Source organism: Populus nigra, chromosome 6 (genome assembly GCF_951802175.1).
Source record: "Populus nigra chromosome 6, ddPopNigr1.1, whole genome shotgun sequence".
In the NCBI taxonomy this organism is placed as follows: Eukaryota; Viridiplantae; Streptophyta; class Magnoliopsida; order Malpighiales; family Salicaceae; genus Populus; species Populus nigra.
In genome coordinates this window covers 14,486,916-14,508,219 of record NC_084857.1, presented here as the reverse complement: position 1 = coordinate 14,508,219, position 21,304 = coordinate 14,486,916, and the positions used below count along the sequence as shown (strand labels likewise).

General features: G+C 36.3%; 3 protein-coding genes and 1 non-coding gene across 4 annotated transcripts; 3 read left to right on the top strand and 1 right to left on the bottom strand.

The window, feature by feature from the left end:
- The first annotated feature begins 1,057 nt into the window (after window positions 1–1,057).
- LOC133697070 (protein SIEVE ELEMENT OCCLUSION C-like) lies at window positions 1,058–4,728 on the top strand. Its single transcript, XM_062119412.1, has 7 exons — window positions 1,058–1,423; window positions 1,935–2,042; window positions 2,135–2,580; window positions 2,838–2,950; window positions 3,055–3,182; window positions 3,430–3,912; window positions 3,999–4,728. The coding sequence occupies exons 1-7, from the start codon at window positions 1,253–1,255 to the stop codon at window positions 4,602–4,604; spliced, it is 2,055 nt and encodes a 684-aa protein (XP_061975396.1). The 5' UTR covers window positions 1,058–1,252; the 3' UTR covers window positions 4,605–4,728.
- Window positions 4,729–8,982: 4,254 nt separating this feature from the next.
- LOC133697234 (protein SIEVE ELEMENT OCCLUSION B-like) lies at window positions 8,983–12,477 on the top strand. The gene is made up of 7 exons (XM_062119675.1): window positions 8,983–9,310; window positions 9,438–9,545; window positions 9,634–10,082; window positions 10,327–10,436; window positions 10,571–10,713; window positions 10,953–11,444; window positions 11,628–12,477. The coding sequence occupies exons 1-7, from the start codon at window positions 9,110–9,112 to the stop codon at window positions 12,243–12,245; spliced, it is 2,121 nt and encodes a 706-aa protein (XP_061975659.1). The 5' UTR covers window positions 8,983–9,109; the 3' UTR covers window positions 12,246–12,477.
- A 407-nt stretch (window positions 12,478–12,884) lies between these two features.
- Window positions 12,885–13,028, bottom strand: LOC133698088 (small nucleolar RNA snoR137). The gene has a single exon (XR_009843012.1). It is a non-coding gene; the product is annotated as a small nucleolar RNA snoR137 (small nucleolar RNA).
- A 474-nt stretch (window positions 13,029–13,502) lies between these two features.
- Window positions 13,503–15,144, top strand: LOC133697300 (protein SIEVE ELEMENT OCCLUSION C-like). The gene is made up of 4 exons (XM_062119777.1): window positions 13,503–13,556; window positions 14,031–14,513; window positions 14,600–14,724; window positions 14,823–15,144. The coding sequence occupies exons 1-4, from the start codon at window positions 13,503–13,505 to the stop codon at window positions 15,142–15,144; spliced, it is 984 nt and encodes a 327-aa protein (XP_061975761.1).
- The last annotated feature ends 6,160 nt before the right edge of the window (window positions 15,145–21,304 follow it).

Genomic DNA, 21,304 nt, shown 5'->3' with positions numbered 1-21,304 from the left:
GCTTCGGGACCACCGCATGAGGAGTGAGGTATAAACTAAACTAGAGTCTACAGAACACTTGAAATTTATAAGATATTGCTCTTTCATGCCCCATTTTGCTAATATATTATAGAAAATGAAGAATTTTAGTTTTAGAAGATCAACATTTGACTGGAGATTTTTAATTTTTAATTTATAACAAAATCCAAATAAAGAATTCATTATCTTGCATTATGGATAAAGAAATTAAAGCAGGGTTTTGAGGTAATTCCGTGGCATTATTACTATACTTTTCAGACAATAAATTGAAAAGTAACATAAAATTGATAAAAAGGACTAACATGCAAACAAATCAAAACCATATGGGGATTAAATATAAAGTTTTTGAAGCCATAAGGACTAAACTATAGTTAACTCTGTTTCCCATGCATGCATAGTTCCTTCTTCTTTTTTCCTTGCATCTTTTTCAAGTTATGGCAGCCAAATGACTACCGATCGACATTATGTGTTCTGTAATCAGAAGTCCATCGTTGATAGCCATATTCCTCTGAGACTGACTGTGTGATTGCATCAAACCACCGTGTAGTTTTGCATGCCGTTACTTTTATTTTCTTCCCCGAACCCTTTTTTTCCATCCCTTGGAATAAGAAGCAAATAAAGATGAAGCACAATTCCTTTTATCTTTTTCTTTTGTTGCTATTTTTCCCTTTGTCAATGAAAGCCAAGACATGCAGTATGCAGTCAAACTGATTCTCTAATGTATCGATCATTAAAGAAACAATTAAAGAATATTTGAAGTTATAGCACATGCTTTTATAATTCATCTTTTTTGTCGAATACTTTTTGTCAGTGAAGCTTTGTTTTGTGTGTGTGTGTGCAGGAAAAACCTTGAAAGTAAAGAGATTAGCTAAATTTATACGTATTATTAAAGAATTTGTGCGTACTTGTTCTAGTATTGCATGCTTTTGTCCCTTGTAAGTAAACAATGGAAAAAGTGAAAAAGGAAGGTCCTGAACTTGATTCCTGCAAACAGTGAAGAAATCTTTAAGCAAGAAATGCTCCTTTAGTGGTCTCCAAGGAAATCTTTAAACAAGAGATTAGCTGTAGCCTGATCCTTCTTTCGGATATGGCCTAATTATGCAAATTGTGCTCGTTTACTCAACGTGAACCCGTATTTGTCACCTAATTGTTCAATAATTATAAGATCATGCAACCACATGTTGCATGTCTTAACCTACGAACACTTAGCCTTCAAGTCACAATCACTTAGGCCATGAACTTGTTTGGTAATGACTGTTCTTCCCAGCATTCTTCGATGCCTTCAGAAGATGATATTCTGATAAAGAAACTCCTGTTGACACATGATCCTGATGGTCGTCGCCTAGATTCCGAGCTACTGCTTCGTGCAATGGAGAATGTCCTGTGTTATGCTGCTGCATCCCAAGTACTACACTTTTAAGCGGTTTTTTTCCTTTCATTTTCACCCTACTATGGTTTAGAAACTAGTACAATTGATTTTCAGAGATCTATGAGGCAATATTTGGATGAAGACATATCATATATTTTCTCAAACAAACAAAAAAGAAAACGAAAACGAAAAGAAAGTTTTTCTTGTTTTCTTGGGGGCAGGTTTTGGTTATCTCCATGGAAAGTGATTCAAAGGTGCCTGACAGAATGAGCACTAGGAAATTGACATCTTATTTCTGAGTGCAGCATATTCACCATTATGCATGGCAGTAGAAGACTCATCATGAAAGATTGTGTTTCAACAGTTTATTTATCATAATCAACATCTAGCATTCAACTTTATCGCATGAAAGATTTGATTTTTGTTGGATTTCACTTGTGGCGTTCAGATTTTCTCCCCACAGCAACGCTACTGTCACCGACATGTATACAATTAGCAGAGTTAACCGGCATTTTGAACATTAATTCAAATTAAGTTCCACTTTCAGGTCTGTGGTTTTCATATTGATGCAATTGCAAAGGATGATGTAAGCGACATTGAAGTGGTTGGATCACAAGAAACACTGGCACAGATCATCGACAGAATTAAGATTGAGGTAATTATTTCCCCACACCAATTTTCTTTCCTTCAAACATGCAAGTAAACCGACATTTTGACACTTCCTTTTTTTCCTATTCGTTATTGAAGATGCTTCGCAAACATTCTGGCAAGGAAAACCTGCACACGAGAACGATGATCTTGTTTGATGTGCTTGGAAATTATAGATGGGATGTCAAGGCGGTATTAACACTTGCGGCCTTTGCAACAACCTACGGTGAATTTTGCATCATAATGCAGGAATACCCTTATAACCCCTTGGCAGTATCAGTCGCCAAGCTGAAGCACCTACCTCTCAACTTATGGCCATTGAAGCCCCAATTTAAGGCCTTGAGCTTCTTAGTCAGGACAATGATTGATGTTACCAAGTGCATAATAAAGTTTGAAGGGCTTCCCTTTAGATATGCACAGCTGGATGATGAAACAATGGTCATTGCAAAGTCTTGCATCTATGTAGCTGCTTACTGGGTCACAAGAAGCACAGTGGCATGCACTTCTCAAATCAGAGACTTGAAAGCCATGAAGCCTGAGCAAGTGCATGTTCCTTCCCTTTTAGTCTGGATTTAATATGTACCATTTTATTTTATTTATAATTAATAATAAGCATTGATATGTATCGTTATGTCAATGTTAAAATGGATTCAATCTATTGTCCAGTCCCAATTGCATTTCTTTCTGTACAATTTAGGATAAAACTGGTGTAAATTAAATTCTGTTCATATATGAAAAGATAGAGATCATTTACAGAGTTTCTACTATTATAGCATTAATAACATACAGCTTTTCTTTTCAGGTGGTCAAATTCAACATTGATTGCAGCATGGGAGCTCTCGAGCCTGGCTTATAAGTTGAGCAGCATATGCAGTCACCTCAGGCCGCAGGTGGATTTGTGTCATCAACAAATGGGTACCTGATTTCTTTCTCGGGAAAGATTTGGAAACCTATTTCCGAGTGAATGTGAAATCCATTATGAATTATTTTGACACCTCATCTTTTTGCACAACTTGCAGAGGAAAAGATGCATCAGAAGCTATTAAAAGTTTTCCAGGAGGTCCATCCTGATAACCAAGATGTCCTAGGAATATTATTGGCTGCAAAGGATGAGTTACCACTCAAGAATTCCTCCACACAAGACAAGGTAATTACTGTTTTTACTAATAGTGTCTTCTTCGTCTGGCAACCCAACATCCACGCAAGAAGGGGAAAAACAGAGAGAAAGAGAGAGTGAGCAAGCCATGATGCTTAACGACACTTGATTCATGTAGTCTAAATGCTTTCTGGTTCTAAAAATGTGAAGAAGAAAAAAAGGTAAAAAGTTCAGGATTTGATTTTCGTTCTATCCACAACATTGCATCTGATACGATTTTCTTTGAGTTCATTTACAGCTAGGTGTATCTGAAATGAAGGGCAAGGTAGTTTTACTTTTGGTATCAAAGGCAGAACTCCTTCCACAAGAGGGATTGCTTCTGCTGCTTGATAGAACATATGATCATCCTTACCACAAGAAGTTAGAGGGAAGTTATGAAATTGTTTGGATCTCAATTTCTGATACATGGACTGATGCTGAAAGGGACACATTCGATTTTTTGTCAAACTCTTTGCCATGGTACTCAGTCCGGCGACCGTGGGTGCTCTACTCAGCTGTTGTGAACTACATAAAACAAGAATGGGACTACAAAAATGTCCCTCTTATTGTAGTGTTGGATTCAAAAGGTATGGTCAGAAAATCAAATGCAATGGATATGGTGTTCATCTGGGGTGCCACAGCATACCCCTTCTCAACTTTGAAAGAAAAGGAACTCTGGGACGAAGAGAATTGGACCCTGAAACTTTTGCTTGATGAAATTGACCCTCTATTAACCACCTGGGTATGATACTAGCATCTTCAATATGGTTGCATACTTAAGGAATTACTTTTATCGCTTTTGCACTCATTACATTGCATTGATCTCAGGTAGAAGAAGGCAGAAATATTTGCATTTATGGAAGTGACAACCTAGACTGGATTAGGGAATTCAATGCCACGTGTAAGGTGATCAGAAATGCTGGTGTGCAGCTTGAAATGGTGTATGTTGGCTGTAAGGACCTTGGCGAACAAGTAAGACGCCTGTTAGCTATTATCGATGAAGAACTGCACAGAAGTTTATTCTCTTTCACAAAACTCCATTTCTTTTGGCTTCGGTTGGAGAGTATCAGAAGATCAAAACTCCAACTGGGACAATCAATCCATTCTGATGATCATATCTTGAAAGAGGTGTCAGCATTACTAGATACGGCGAACGAAGGGTGGGCCATAATCGGAAGAGGGAATACGGCAGACATTGTAAAACTTTCAGCTAGTGAAGCAATAAAATGGTTGGATAGGTTTCCAGAATGGGAAGAAAATGTGGCAAAGTTAGGATTCGTGTCAGCACTTAGAGCTGCCATTGATCCACCTCCTCCTCCACTAGGGCCTTGCAATCATTCGAAAGTTGTTCCTTATGCAGAAGGGCTAACAGAAGAAACTGTACTGTGTGAGAAGTGTAAGCATCCCATGAAGAAGAACGTTGTTTATGAGTGAAATATCGATATGTACTGAGCAAACAAACATCAAGCTATTTATTTGATTATCGCTGTTAAACAGAATGCCTGACAATTTATTATGATCATCTAATTACAGATTGAAGCAACTTAATTTTACAGTACACTTGATCATGTTCTTAGTAAACAATACAGTAACTATATCCTTGCTTGTTCTGTTAATTCTCGGCGATCTGTATAAAGATAAAGAGCAGAAAAATAAGGTAGAAAAGGCGGCCTTCTACAAGGTGCAGCTTTTGATCCTCTGGATATAGGCCCATTGGTAAAATAAGTAGAAAGAGGACAGCAAAGAAAGAAACTAGAATCTCCCATCACAAATAAAATAAAACCAAACTTGCTAGAAGCAAATAGCAGTTAATCTGTGGTTTCTTATTAGCTTTCCCGTACTAGCATAGTTAATTATTTCATGGTGTTAAACTGGGCTGGTTGATCCTAAAAAACCATGACCCAAAGTTCTATGAGGGTCAAGTTTTAAGTTTAACTGAAAAAGTCATTAACCGGGTAAAATCTAATTAATTCAATTAAGTTTTTAATTTCCCGACTACCTTGGTCCAAACTCAACTAGATTTAGACTGGGTTTAAAAGATTTTTTTAAAAAAATATATTATTTTAATAAAAATAATTTATTTAAATTGATATGATAACCCTAATAGATTATTAACTCAATAACTTAGTATCTCATTCACTACAGTTTTAAAACTCAACCTAAAATAATAAAAGCAAGTCTATATTACGAGTCAGAATTATTAATCTAAGTTCACCTAATTTATTTTAAAAAAATTAAAATAATATTATTTTCATAAAAAAATTAAAAACAAATCAATAAAATAATTATCATATTATAACCGGGTTAGACTCGGTCAAATCAATCATCAAGTCAATCAAATTTTTTTCTTCAATCCAGATTAATCCGGTCTCAAGTTAGGACCACCCTCCAAACTCCCGGGGGTAAAGGTGTCGAACGCCTGCCTTATTCCCACATTCCTTGGCCTTCAAGTCTAGAGAATATTAGGTTGTTCCTTATCCTTTTCCTTTTCCACCTTATGCTTTGATGATTTTGGTCCCCATATTGTCATTCTTTTGGAATTTCATAAAGTTTGGGCTATTATTTATTTCAAGCTCGACAGGATCAAAAATCATTTGGGGTACTGATTTGATGTTCTTTCTACAGGCTCCAATGATGATTGGGTCACTCTGCTGGAATAAATCTAAACAAGGGTGTTTGGATAGTTTTATGGTATATATTTGACATTTGTTCCAAACTTGCACTAAAAGACGACCTTCTTTTTCTATTCCTTCACTCACTCTTCTTGGATGGTATTTTTGTGGTTTTATTGCTTTTTAAGGTAAGTTGTACTCTATTTTACATTGGATGCTTGGGATACCGATAAATGTTATTCTTTAAAGTGTGTTTTATTTATATATACATCAAAATAATATTTTTTTATTTTTTAAAATTTATTTTTGATATTATTTTGATAATAAATACATATTAAAAAAATTCAAATTTTTAAAAACTCTAGTCCAACCATGGAGCCAAACAACCTATGTATTTTCATTAATTATATTTTCATACTTTAGTTTGAGATTAAAAAAGAGAGCTCGTTAATGGTATACACTTTCGTGTACTAGCTAAGACATTGCGTATGTCTGGTGGAGATCATATTCACTCCGGTACCGTAGTAGGTAAACTTAAAGGGGAAAGAGACATAACTTTGGGTTTTGTTGATTTACTCGGTGATGATTTTATTGAAAAAGATTGAAGCCACGGTATTTATTTCACTCAAGATTGGGTCTCTCTACCAGGTGTTTTGCCCGTGGCTTCGGGGGTATTCACGTTTGGCATTTGCTCAAAACTTCTAAGTATCTTTATGTAATCATATTTTTAGAAAGATATCTTAAATAAAAAGATCTCTTTAAATTATTAGAATTCTTATATAATTATACTAAGTATATTTAAATGAGTATATATAATAAAGTATAGAGAATATAGAACTAACTAAATGGAATTATTCATTTTTCTACATGAAATTAATGAATATTTGGTTAATCTTTAATCAAATTCAAGGGATATGAATGGGTTCCCTGACAATTAAGGTCACAGTTAGTATAAATAAAACTAATTTTTATATCTCATGATTGATCTTACCGTATCTTGTGGCTTTCTTGTATTGAAAATAATTAACAAATAGCATTAGTATTTTACTAATTAATTATTTCATTAGATTATACTCAAATGAAGAATCAACAAATAGACTCGCACAGTTTAATTAATGGTCCTTAATTAGCTATTCCTTGTGGGTTTTTTTATAATTTCTTTATGATATTTAGTTTGAGATAATGTTATATTTCAATCACACTTAATTAATGATCATTAATTAGCTTAGTTATATATATTGAAACAACCCCGCAACGCACACGACCATTAATATATAAATATTTATTTTTGTATTTTAAAATTATTTTAAAAAAAATTAAAATTTTTTTATTTTTTTCTTTACTTCAAATTAATATTTTTTGTGTTTTCATATCATTTTATTGTGCTAATATTAAAAATAATTTTTAAAAAATAAAAAATATATTATTTTAATATATTTCCGAGTGAAAAACACTTTAAAAAACGGTCGCAATTATACTTTTAATTTGAATAAATAAATAGGTTGGAATATAATTTGGCGTTTTGAATTTTGATTCATAAGAAAATTAGGGGGAAAAAAAGAGTAATTAAGTAAAAAGGAAAAAGGAAAAAGGAAAAAGAAAAAGGCAGGAGTGGTTTTTCATATTTGTTTGAAGTGTAAACGAGAGCCAATTAAAAAGAAAATAAAAACTTTAGTATTTTAGTTACGAGTTTGTTTTCTTCTATACATCGGATTCTAATGGCGTTGGACCTTGTATAAGACAGAAGCTAGCGGCGGCGGCATTCCCAACCTGACGGTGGTCACTGGTCATATCGGCGGAGTGCTACAGAGGATAGAGGAGAATTTTAATAACTTGACTCATGCAGGATGAGCAAATAGGAAATACCCTTTTAAAATGTAAAGAAATGGGGAGAAAGGTGGCTTGGCTTGGAGTTCAGAATCTGGATGGCTCGTACGTGGTGACTAAGCTATAAATTATTGCTTACAGTTTGACAAAATTAATTAATGAATCCTCATAAATTTAGAAAGGTGGCTTGGTTTGGATGTTCCTTTCTTCAATTTTATATTTGTTTCGGTTTTTTTTTTTTGAGAAATAAAAAGAAAATAGAAATTAAAATAGAATGTAAGATGAAGAGATCTAATCAGAAAAGAAGGAATTTCTTAGAAGAAAAGAAAATCCTATTGAATTAAGGATGGTAAGTATTGGTTAAGGGACTGTTTAGTCATTTTTTATACTATAAAAACTAATTAATTAGTTTTATTAAACTGTATGGATTTATTTATTTATTTATTTATCATAAACTTTTAATAATTCATGATGATGAGCTCATTCGGTATTGTAGTATGATTATTTTTTAAGGGTTTTAAAAAATATATAATGAGATAAAATTTAATTTTGATATTAAAATTAATTTAAAATTAAAATTAAAATAAATAAAAAATTAACTTTTTATAAAACATTGTTAAAACACAAGAACCCTACCTACGACAAAGTGAGGAAAGAGATGCGCCATTATTGCTGGTGATCTGGAAAACAGAGAAAACAATGAGCATCTAATAACCTTTAACTTTAATGATGCAAGGTTTTTTACGTCATAAAAGACAAAGAAACATTCTCAGAGAAAGTTCATAAACATTTTCTCCATTCCTTCATCTTATTGTCTGGTTAAAATTAACGTGCAACCATTTCAGAATAACACATGAAATTCTGTTTTACACACGGGTGCAGCAGCACAGATAATTGCTAGTGGATTGAATGTTGCCTTTCATCATAATAATATGATCAGAGTACTGCTGCCTTTCTCTTTGTTTGAGAACGTAGTTTCATTCTAGGACGTTGAAATTTGAATTCCAGATCTCTTGAAAAGAGTAAATTACATTGATGTCAGATGAGTTACAACTCGTTAATGATTTCTATAAGAAAAGGAAAGGATTTCAGCTTCTGAGTCTCAACAAGCATAGCAAGGGCGTTGCCGCTGAAACAACATTCCGATCATGGGCTGACTGGAAAGTATGGACCAGTGACATGCTCGGCATCAACGTGTTCCACAAAATATATAGAAGTAAAATCAGCAATTATAGTATTCGAATCTTCGACAACATAGTTAAAATCAAAGGCAAAAGAGATAGTAAAATCAGTTACAATATTATAAACAGTACCTTATCCAAAATTATATCCCTGGGGCACTTTAGAGCTTAAACCCTCTCTGAAGCAAGGTATTAATTCTAGCTTTGACCTATAAATGCAAGTCTCGGATCAGCTAACCAAATCCGCACCAACACAAGCTGTTCGCTCCTCTCTCTTTCCCTCTTAGAATTTGAATCTATATAGTTTTCTTTGACCTCGATGGCGGTGGTACCTCAAAAGATGAGGCGTGAACGCAGTATGTTTTCATCATCGGATGACACTGCAATGATGAAGCAAATTCAGGCCACTCATGCTCCTGATGGCCGGGACTTTTCAGTGAAGCCTCTTCTTCATATTGTTGAGGACATTTTCCTCCGTGCCACTCCTGCCCTGGGCATGACCAGCATTGTTCAGCAGCAGGTATATACATAAACAGTAGTACTGCCTCTTGCATGCTATGTTTTTATGTGCTTATTATATTGGTATGATAATTTATTCAGCATTATTATTAAGTTTCTGATCATCACTGGTGACTTCTATATTTTAGGGAGCTCATCAAGCACAACTTGATGAATTGGAAGAGAAGGCTCTTCAAAATGGCTTTCATGAAACGATCGAGATGCTGTCTTACAATATCAACAAGATTTCCTGCGAGGTAAGTTTGGACAGAAAAGATTTGTGGGTTTATAATTAAGTTCATGATGTTTAAAGACACTTATGAATACGCTGCTTTTTTCCAACAGATGTCCTGCAAGTGTTCTGGAGGTGGAGATGCACATGCAACAACTTTGGCAATATTCAACTTGGTATCAAACTACTCGTGGGACGAAAAGGTGGTGCTAGCGTTAGCTGGATTTGCCGTGAACTATGGGGAGTTTTGGCTTGTCGCCCAGCTTTACCTTACAAACCCACTAGCTAAAGCGGTTGCACTTCTGAAGCAATTGCCGGATATAATTGAACGAGCTGACAATCTGAAGCCCAAGTTTGAGGCACTTACAAGCCTTATCAAGGCCATGATGGATGTGGCCAAATGCATAGTTGAGTTCAAGGAGCTTCCGTCTCAATACATCACCCCTGACACTCCAGAAATGTTAACTGCCACTGCGCATATCCCCACTGCTGTTTACTGGACCATCAGGAGTGTTGTGGCTTGCGCATCACAAATTATGGGCCTTATTGGCATGGGTCATGAGTATGTGTTTCCTTCTCCATGATAAATTTGCTCCATTCCCAGCCAATATACATGTTGCTTCTCAATGACTTGCTTATATCAATCAGAAATATTTTTGCACCAAAATAACATACAGACAAGATCAGTCTACTCTGGCTCTGGCTATGAAAATACTAGAACGGTTTTCACATGCATGCAAAGCAGCCAAAAGTAGAGTGAAAAGGGTGCTAAACTTTTGTTTTGCATCTCACTATCTGCTCCACAGGTACATAGCATCCACAACAGAGGCTTGGGAGCTATCAAGCTTGGCCCACAAGGTTAATAACATTCACAGCCATCTCATGAAGCAGCTCACTCTTTGTTTTCAGCACATAGGTGAGTCCGAGCCCACTCAAACAAGTGCAATTCATATCAAACAGTATATTATAATATTCACCATTTAAAAAAATTATGTTTTGATGCAAAATAAATGCTGGACGGTGATAACTAGTGATCTCTCTGTGGCCCAGATGAGAAAAGGCATATTGAAGCATTTCAAACACTTGTGAGCCTGTTCGAAGCTTTCCACATTGACAACATGAAGATTCTAAAGGCTTTGATTTATGCCAAGGACGATCAACTACCACTCTTTGATGGGTCCACCAAGAAAAGGGTTCGGTTATTGTTCTGTTCTTTCAGTCCATTTTATTCAGATTATATTGCTGTGAGTTAATTCACTGGATGATAGAGACCAAAGAGATTGTTGAGTAAAAACCGCATGCGGTCTTGCTTGAAGTCTTACCGCATAGTAGTTATGCAGATATCAATCATACTTCCTGACTAGAATATTTGTTAATGATCCTCCTATATGAATATACAAGGATAAAACAGATTTCCCACTGTTGATTACAGGCAAGCCTTGATGTGTTGAGAAGGAGGAGTGTGTTGCTGCTGATTTCGGACCTCGAAATCTCCCACGAAGAGCTTTCAATGCTGCAACAAATGTACAGTGAGGCGCGGGAGCAACCAGGAAGACCAGAGAGCCAGTATGAGGTTGTATGGCTCCCAGTTGTGGACAGATCATCCCAGTGGAGTGAAACAAAGCATAAGCAGTTTGAGGATTTTCAAAGGATTATGCCATGGTACTCTGTCTATCACCCTTCATTGCTAGATGTTGCAGTCATCAGGTACATCAAAGAGGTGTGGCACTTCAACAAGAGGCCCTTGCTTGTGGTTTTGGATCCACAAGGGAGAGTAGTCAACCCCAATGCAATCCACATGATGTGGATTTGGGGAAGCCTGGCTTTCCCTTTCACCAGCTTAAAGGAGGAAGCACTCTGGAAAGAAGAAACCTGGAAAATCGAGCTATTGGCAGATAGCATTGATCCAATGATCTTGTCTTGGGTATGACTTTGCTCTCTTGCATGCATAATCAAACTAAAATGCAGTCTTTATCTCAACATTCTATCGACATCATCTACTACTTGCAATTTCTCGGCAGAGGGATTCAAATTCCCAACTGGTGAATATGAATTTCATACGCGCATTAATCATGAATTTTACACAACTAATTAATTGTTATTGCAGATAGATCAAGGGAAGTACATATGCTTGTATGGTGGGGAGGACATTGAGTGGATCCGTAAATTCACCGTTACTGCAAAAGATGTTGCGAGCAGGGCCGGTATAACGTTAGAAATGCTCTATGTAGGGAAGAGCAACCCCAGGGAGAAAGTTAGGAAAAATAACTCTATTATTACGACCGAGAAACTTAGCCATGTATTGCCAGACCTCACTTTGATCTGGTTCTTTTGGGTGAGGCTGGAGAGCATGTGGCATTCCAAGGTGCAACACAAGAGGACTGTAGAGAATGATGTCATCATGCAGGAGATAATGACAATGCTCAGCTTCGATGGAAGTGAACAAGGATGGGCTGTGATCAGCAGGGGACCAGCTGATATGGCCAAGGCAAAGGGAGAAACCATATTGAAATCTTTTGTTGACTTTGAGACATGGAGGGACGTTGCACAGGAAAAGGGTTTTCTGCCTGCACTGATTGATCACCTCCATGAACTCCATACCCCATTCCACTGCAACCGTCTGATACTGCCAGGGGCTACAGGGAGCATCCCAGAGAGGGTTGTTTGTGCTGAATGCGGCCGTCCCATGGAGAAGTTCATCATGTATCGTTGCTGTACCGATTGAGCTTTATTACCAGTAATACGGTATGCTATTTACGTTTTAAATCACTATCTATTTCAATAAAAACCAAGGCAGACACGGCCACTGTCGCGCCGCTACTATCTGTGATTATGCAAAATCAGCTCTGGTGTGGAAGATGTCGAGGCTTTTCTACTACTACATGTTATATGTATTGTAATATGATGCTTATTATTAATGAAAGGTGCTGTTTGCAGTACCATATCTAGTTTCTACATGTTCATTTGCTTAGCAATGTTCTTACCACTCATCGGGAACTCTCATAGAAATCAGAGCATATCTTAGGCCTCGATGACAAGGGATTTGAGTTGGAACATAACACCTTAAACTTTAGGGATTAGAATCAATACTCAAATGTCAAACCCTTAATAACATCCAGTAACTGATTCAGATTTCTTGTTGCGTGGGGCATTTTTAATCTCGTATTCCCCATGAAAGTTCATGAAGACTTCAATTAATCTTTCGATCTTTGAACTCTCTGTCTCTGCTCCTTATTCGAATACATTTGTTTATTTCGCAGAAGGAAGATTTGTTTACAGGCGGGCGTCGATCAATTTCATCACCATACAATTTAAAAAAAAAATACAGTAGAAAACAAGAGACCAGATCGAAAAAGAAAGGCAGGGATGTACCAGGAGACAGGTAACACGGTGCTGGAAACAAAGCACCGTGCTGTTTAATACTGGTAATAACATCAATTAATTTATGCTTCGGAAACATGAATTTCTCCCACTAATTACAAGGGAGAGTTCACCAGTAGGAAGCAACAGCAAGATAAACATCAAATTATCATTAAAGATGGAAATTGATTAAAAATGTTGCAAACCCAGCCATGAAACACGCATTTCCAAAGAAACGTAGCATGTATTATATACATACATACATACATACATACATACATATATATGAAAGGGTTTGGGATTGCAATAAATATACGCTTCCGTTGACACGTCCTTACGGAACTGTAAAAGCCATTGAAGAACGCAACGCCTATCGAAAGCGATTAACAGCAAAATCAAAAACAAGAAACACAAACAAATTGAGACTTAAAACAAGTTGATCTACACGGAGAAGAGAGGAGGGAAGAGCAGAGGAGAGCGGCGTTAGGGATTCTTATGCTTCTTCTAGTGCTCGTGCTAGGAGTTTTATTTATATAGCGTGGATGTGACTTCCTTTTCGTGACATGACAAGAATGCCCCTCAAGCCAAGGCCCAGAATGATAATTAATGGAAGCCAACACGGATGGGCTTCACTCTAACCGGTACTCCCGAGGCACGTGGGTTCGAGTTGGGTTGGGTTGGATTGTGTAGGTTAAGACCTTCCTGTATTTTGAATTCACAAAAAAAAACTAAGACATAGAAGGATTTTATTTTAGTCCCTCCAATACTGGTTTTTTTCTTTCTTTGGATTTTATTTTTGTTTTTACAATTTTTATTTTTTAAAAAAAATCAATTTTATTCTTCAATATTAAATTTATTTGAGATTGAACTTTATAATTTTTATAGTTTATTTTTTATAAGGTTATCTCCGTCTCATGACTTAAATTACAAGTTTAACGGGTTGATTCAAGTTATTTTTAATTAATATTTTTTTTTTAATTTCATAAAAAAAAAACAACAAGAGAATAAGGTTTTACTGTATGTCTCGTTGCAAATATTATTCACTATAATAATTTTTTTTTTCTTCCTTTGGATTTCAAAAAAAAACCTATGATTTTCGTTCTATCCACAACATTGCATCTGATACGATTTTCTTTGAGTTCATTTACAGCTAGGTGTATCTGAAATGAAGGGCAAGGTAGTTTTACTTTTGGTATCTAAGGCAGAGCTCTTTCCACAAAAGGGATTGCTTCTGCTGCTTGATAGAACATATGATCATCCTTACCACAAGAAGTTAGAGGGAAGTTATGAAATTGTTTGGATCTCAATTTCTGATACATGGACTGATGCTGAAAGGGACATATTCGATTTTTTGTCAAACTCTTTGCCATGGTACTCAGTCCGGCGACCGTGGGTGCTCTACTCAGCTGTTGTGAACTACATAAGACAAGAATGGGACTACAAAAATGTCCCTCTTGTTGTAGTGTTGGATTCACAAGGCATGGTCAGAAAATCAAATGCAATGGATATGGTGTTCATCTGGGGTGCCACAGCATACCCCTTCTCAACTTCGACAGAAAAGGAACTCTGGGATGAAGAGAATTGGACCCTGAAACTTTTGCTTGATGAAATTGACCCTCTATTAACCACCTGGGTATGATACTAGCATCTTCAATATGGTTGCATACTTAAGGAATTACTTTTATCGCTTCTGCACTCATTACATTGCATTGATCTCAGGTAGAAGAAGGCAGAAATATTTGCATTTATGGAAGTGACAACCTAGACTGGATTAGGGAATTCAATGCCACGTGTAAGTGCAGCTTGAAATGGTGTATGCTGGCTGCAAAGACCTTGGCGAACAAGTAAGACGCCTGTTAGCTATTATCGATGAAGAACTGCACAGAAGTTTATTCTCTTTCACAAAACTCCATTTCTTTTGGCTTCGGTTGGAGAGTATCAGAAGATCAAAACTCCAACTGGGACAATCAATCCATTCTGATGATCATATCTTGAAAGAGGTGTCAGCATTACTAGATACGGCGAACGAAGGGTGGGCCATAATCGGAAGAGGGAATACGGCAGACATTGTAAAACTTTCAGCTAGTGAAGCAATAAAATGGTTGGATAGGTTTCCAGAATGGGAAGAAAATGTGGCAAAGTTAGGATTCGTGTCAGCACTTAGAGCTGCCATTGATCCACCTCCTCCTCCACTAGGGCCTTGCAATCATTCGAAAGTTGTTCCTTATGCAGAAGGGCTAGTTGATCCTAGAAAACCATGTTAAACCCGGCCAGTCTAGCTAGTTGATCCTAGAAAACCATGACCTAAAGTTCTATCATGTTGAGTTTTAAACCAGTTTGTTTTTGTATTTTAAAAGTATTTTTAAAAGAAATTGAAATTTTTTTATTTTTTTCTTTGCTTTAAATTAATATTTTATTGGTTTTTTTTAAATCATTTTAATGTGCTAATGTCAAAAATAATTTTTAAAAAATAAAAAAACATTATTTTGATACATTTCTGAGTGAAAAGTACTTTGAAAAGCAACTATAACCATACTTCCAAACACACTAAGTTGAATAAAAATAAATCATAAAATAGATCAAATCTAATTAACTTGATTGAGTTTTTAATTACTCGATTAACTTGGTCCAAACTCGACTAGATTTAGACTGGATATGGAAGATTTTTAAATATATATATTTTTTTAATAAAAATGATGTATTTGAATTGATTTGATAATTAGTAGATTAACTTAATAACTTGGTAACTCATCTTTCATAATTTTAAAACTCGATCTAAAACAACAAGAGCAAGTCTCTGGTTACGAGCCAAAACGATTAATTTAGGTTGATCTAATTATTTTTAAAGAATTGAAACAATATTATTTTGATAAAAAAAATTATAAACAAATCAACAAATTAATAGTTATATTGTGACCAGGTTAGACCCCGGTCAGATCAATCATTAAACCAATCAATTTTTGTTCTTCAATCCAGATTAGCCCGATCTCGAACGCCTATCTTATTCCCACATTCCTTGGCCTTCAAGTCTTGAGAATATAAGGTTCTTCCTTATCCTTTTCCTTTTCCACCTTATGCTTCGATTTTGGTCCCCATATTGTCATTCTTTGGAATTTCATAAAGTTTGGGCTATTATTTATTTCAAGTTCGATAGGATCAAAAATCAATCATTTGGATAGTCTAAGCGCAAATCGACAATGATCCAATAGTTTTATATATTGTTTCTTTGATATATTTGTTCTGAACTAAAAGACGACCTTCTTTAATTTTCTATTCCTTCACTCTTCTTGGATGGTTTTTTTATAATTTCTTTATGATATTTAGTTTGAGATAATGTTATATTTCAATTACACTTAAAATTTGGTGATGAGAGTTTTTTTTTAATTAAGGAAATAAATACCTATCAATATATATACTCTTACTTCTCAAACAAAGAAAAAAAGCAATCAATTGTAACCTTTAACTTTTTATTATACTCTAATATTTTTTGTCACACAAATGTTTTTTTTTTAAATTGACAGTTACGTTAGCAACGCTTGAGTAATTTTAATTTGAATTAATAAAAGTACCCTTTTAAGTAAATATATAATAATATAATTTGAATTAATAAAAGTACCCTTTTAAGTAAATATATAATAATAAAAAAGATTTGAACTTGGGTAAAGCTTAGTTATATATTGGAACGACCTCATGTAACGCAACGCACACGACCATTAATAGTTTTTAAAGGTATCACATTGACTTAAAGTACTTTTTTGTTAAATCATATTAAAACCATAATGTGGTGCACACTTTACCATTAAATTTAACAGAATTAATAAATGATAAAGGGGTATATTAAAGAATAAGAACAAACTAAATATTAATTATAATTGATTGTTTTTGTTTATAAGAGGATAAATGGCTGATAAATTGTATATAAAGATATATTGATAGGTTTTTCTCTTTAATAATACATGGCTGATAAATTGTTAATTCTAGCGGTGGCGGCATTCCCAACCTGACGGTGGTCACTGGTCATATCGGCGGAGTGCTACAGAGGATAGAGGAGAATTTTAATAACTTGACTCATGCAGGATGAGCAAATAGGAAACACCCTTTTAAAATGTAAAGAAATGGGGAGAAAGGTGACTAAACTATAAATTAGTACTTACAGTTTGACAAAATTAATTAATCAATCCTCATAAATTTAGAAAGGTCGCTTGGTTTGGAATTTTACAAACGGGGGCAGCCAGGGGCGGAGCCACTTAGGGTAATGAGAGGGCAACCCCTTAATCTTTTTTTTTTCTTAATTCTTTTTATATTAATATTAATAATATCTAGCAGATTGCTTCTTCTTTTTTTTTATCAATTAATCTAAATTACCTATTGTTAATTTTAGAGGTGAAAAAAAAACTAAAAAATTAATTAAATCCAAAAAGTTAAAAAAATAATTAAAAAAACCAAACTGTGAAAAAAACCAATTAATCCAAATTAATTTTTTATTTTAAAAGTATTCTAACGAGTTAGTACATATATTTCAAATTAATTTTTTTATATAATATATATCTACATAATACATAATATATAATATTAATAATTTATTTTTTTATTTAAAAAATTCTGGCTCTGTCAGTGTACACCTCGGATAATTGCTAGTGGATTAAATGTTGCTTTTCATACAAATATGATCAGAGTGCTGCTGCCTTTCTCTTTGTTTGAGAACGTAGTTTCATTCTATGACGTTGAAATTTGAATTCCAGATCTCTTGAAAAGAGTAAATTACATTGATGTCAGATGAGTTACAACTCGTTAATGATTTCTATAAGAAAAGGAAAGGATTTCAGCTTCTGAGTCTCAACAAGCATAGCTAGGGCGTTGCCGCTGAAACAACATTCCGATCATGGGCTGACTGGAAAGTATGGACCTGTGACATGCTCGGCATCAACGTGTTCCACAAAATATATAGAAGTAAAATCAGCAATCAGTCAGAGCTTAAACCCCGTCTGAAGCAAGGTATTAATTCTTGCTTTGACCTATAAATACAAGTCTCGGATCAGCTAACCAAATCCATACCAGCACAAGCTGTTCGCTCCTCTCTCTTTCCCTCTTAGAATTTGAATCTATATAGTTTTCTTTGACCTCGATGGCCACTCATGCTCCTGATGGCCGTGAACGCTGTATGTTTTCATCATCTGATGACACTGCAATGATGAAGCAAATTCAGGCCACTCATGCTCCTGATGGCCGTGAATTTTCAGTGAAGCCTCTTCTTCATATTGTTGAGGACATTTTCCTCCGTGCCGCTCCTGCCCTAGGCATGACCAGCATTGTTCTGCAGCAGGTATGTACCTAACCAGTAATACTGCCTCTTGCATGCTATATTTTTATGTGCTTATTATACTGGTATGATAATTTATTCAGCATTATTATTATGTTTCTGATCATCACTGGTGACTTCTATATTTTAGGGAGCTCATCAAGCACAACTTGATGAATTGGAAGAGAAGGCTCTTCAAAATGGCTTTCATGAAACGATCGAGATGCTGTCATACAATATCAACAAGATTTCCAGCGAGGTAAGTTTGGACAGAAAAGATTTGTGGGTTTATAATTAAGTTCATGATGTTTAAAGACACTTATGAATACGCTGCTTTTTTCCAACAGATGTCCTGCAAGTGTTCTGGAGGTGGAGATGCACATGCAACAACTTTGGCAATATTCAACTTGGTATCAAACAACTCGTGGGACGAAAAGGTGGTGCTAGCGTTAGCTGGATTTGCCGTGAACTATGGGGAGTTTTGGCTTGTCGCCCAGCTTTACCTTACAAACCCACTAGCTAAAGCGGTTGCACTTCTGAAGCAATTGCCGGATATAATTGAACGAGCTGACAATCTGAAGCCCAAGTTTGAGGAACTTACAACCCTTATCAAGGCCGTGATGGATGTGGCCAAATGCATATTTGAGTTCAAGGAGCTTCCGTCTCGATACATCACCCCTGACACTCCAGAAATGTTAACTGCCACTGCGCATATCCCCACTGCTGTTTACTGGACCATCAGGAGTGTTGTGGCTTGCGCATCACAAATTATGGGCCTTATTGGCATGGGTCATGAGTATGTGTTTCCTTCTCCATGATAAATTTGCTCCATTCCCAGCCAATAGACATGTTGCTTCTCAATGACTTGCTTATATCAATCCGAAATATTTTGCACCAAAATAACATACAGACAAGCTCAGTCTACTCTGGCTCTGGCTATGAAAGTAGTAGAACGGTTCGCACATGCATGCAAAGCAGCCAAAAGTAGAGTGAAAAGGGTGCTAAACTTTTCTTTTGCATCTCACTATCTGCTCCACAGGTACATAGCATCCACAACAGAGGCTTGGGAGCTATCAAGCTTGGCCCACAAGGTTAATAACATTCACAGCCATCTCATGAAGCAGCTCACTCTTTGTTTTCAGCACATAGGTGAGTCCGAGCCCACTCAAACAAGTGCAATTCATATCAAACAGTATATTATAATATTCACCATTTAAAAAAATTATGTTTTGATGCAAAATAAATGCTGGACGGTGATAACTAGTGATCTCTCTGTGGCCCAGATGAGAAAAGGCATATTGAAGCATTTCAAACACTTGTGAGCCTGTTCGAAGCTTTCCACATTGACAACATGAAGATTCTAAAGGCTTTGATTTATGCCAAGGACGATCAACTACCACTCTTTGATGGGTCCACCAAGAAAAGGGTTCGGTTATTGTTCTGTTCTTTCAGTCCATTTTATTCAGATTATATTGCTGTGAGTTAATTCACTGGATGATAGACACCAGAAAGATTGTTGAGTAAAAACTGCATGCGGTCTTGCTTGAAATCTTACCACATGCATAGTAGTTATGCAGATATCAATCATACTTCCTGACTAGAATATTTGTTAATGATCCTCCTATATGAATATACAAGGATAGAACAGATTTCCCACTGTTGATTACAGGCAAGCATTGATGTGTTGAGAAGGAGGAGTGTGTTGCTGCTGATTTCGGACCTCGATATCTCCCACGAAGAGCTTTCACTGCTGCAACAAATGTACAGTGAGGCGCGGGAGCAACCAGGAAGACCAGAGAGCCAGTATGAGGTTGTATGGCTCCCAGTTGTGGACAGATCATCCCCGTGGAATGAAACAAAGCAAAAGCTGTATGAGGATTTTCAAAGGATTATGCCATGGTACTCTGTCTATCACCCTTCATTGCTAGATGTTGCAGTCATCAGGTACATCAAAGAGGTGTGGCATTTCAACATAGACCCTTGCTTGTGGTTTTGGATCCACGAGGGAGAGTAGTCAACCCCAATGCAATCCACATGATGTGGATTTGAGGAAGCCTGGCTTTCCCTCTCACCAGCTTAAAGGAGTATTATAAAATGTATAGCATGTATATCTCTGAATAGAAAATTAATGTAGGATTATTCCAATGTTGTAATCCCTACAGTTACTGCTGTATTCTGCCCTACATATATAAATAGGAAAGGTTGGCTAAGGCCAACCTAAGTCATTCTGTTATTCTCAACTTGGTATCAGAGCCCTAAATAAACTAAAACACCTCTTCTCCTCTCTGCAATGGATCCCTCTCAGCCGGCAACCATCTCCTCCTCTGCAACAGCACCGGTTATGCCTTCCTGCACTCCTGCCGCAGAACCACTTTCTTCTTCAGCTTCAGTTCTGCAGTGGCCACAACAAACAGATGTTGGCCATACTCTTCTCAACCCCAATAATGCTCCTCTGCTGCCGGCCTCTTCTGTTGAAGCCTCTGCAGCCTCTATCGTGTCAATTGTGTCCCTCTCCAACACTCATCAGGTCATCTCTTTGAAATTGACAAACACCAATTATTTGTATTGGCGAATGCAGATGAAACCGTATCTCTTAGGCCAAGGAGTTTTCGGCTTTGTTGATGGTTCAAACTCCTGCCCCTCTCCACATATTCTTGCTACCGATGGTGTCTCTCTTCAGGTATCTCAACTCTTTCTTCGTTGGAAACAACAGGACCAACTCATTCTAAGTGCCTTGCTCTCTTCACTATCCATGGAAGTTCTTCATCTTGTTGTTGATTGTCCAACCTCATGTTCTGTCTGGCACACACTTGAGCAAGCTCTAGCTTCTACATCCAATTCTCGTATTATGCAACTTCATGGCTCCCTTCAAGACCTTCGACAAGGTGATGATTCGGTAACTCAATTTCTGCAAAAAGCTAAGACTTTATTTGATGAGCTAGCAGCTGCTGGCCGGCCTATTTCGCTAACCGATTTCAATCTATATGTGTTTCGTGGCCTTCGCGGAGAATTTAAGGACTTAGTGACAAGTCTTGTTACAAGGATAGATCCTCTACCATATGCAGACTTGCTTAGTCATCTGCTAACTCATGAATTTATTCATAAATCCTCTCACTTGTCTATGG

Coding starts and splice junctions, on each gene's coding strand:
- LOC133697070 (XM_062119412.1), top strand. CDS start 1,253: ATGAACTTGTTTGGTAATGACTGTTCTTCCCAGCATTCTTCGATGCCT. Junction 1,424..1,934: donor GTTATGCTGCTGCATCCCAA/GTACTACACTTT, acceptor TTCCACTTTCAG/GTCTGTGGTTTTCATATTGA. Junction 2,043..2,134: donor TCGACAGAATTAAGATTGAG/GTAATTATTTCC, acceptor TCGTTATTGAAG/ATGCTTCGCAAACATTCTGG.
- LOC133697234 (XM_062119675.1), top strand. CDS start 9,110: ATGGCGGTGGTACCTCAAAAGATGAGGCGTGAACGCAGTATGTTTTCA. Junction 10,083..10,326: donor CTTATTGGCATGGGTCATGA/GTATGTGTTTCC, acceptor TCTGCTCCACAG/GTACATAGCATCCACAACAG. Junction 11,445..11,627: donor ATCCAATGATCTTGTCTTGG/GTATGACTTTGC, acceptor TTGTTATTGCAG/ATAGATCAAGGGAAGTACAT.
- LOC133697300 (XM_062119777.1), top strand. CDS start 13,503: ATGGGCTTCACTCTAACCGGTACTCCCGAGGCACGTGGGTTCGAGTTG. Junction 14,514..14,599: donor ACCCTCTATTAACCACCTGG/GTATGATACTAG, acceptor CATTGATCTCAG/GTAGAAGAAGGCAGAAATAT. Junction 14,725..14,822: donor GCAAAGACCTTGGCGAACAA/GTAAGACGCCTG, acceptor GGAGAGTATCAG/AAGATCAAAACTCCAACTGG.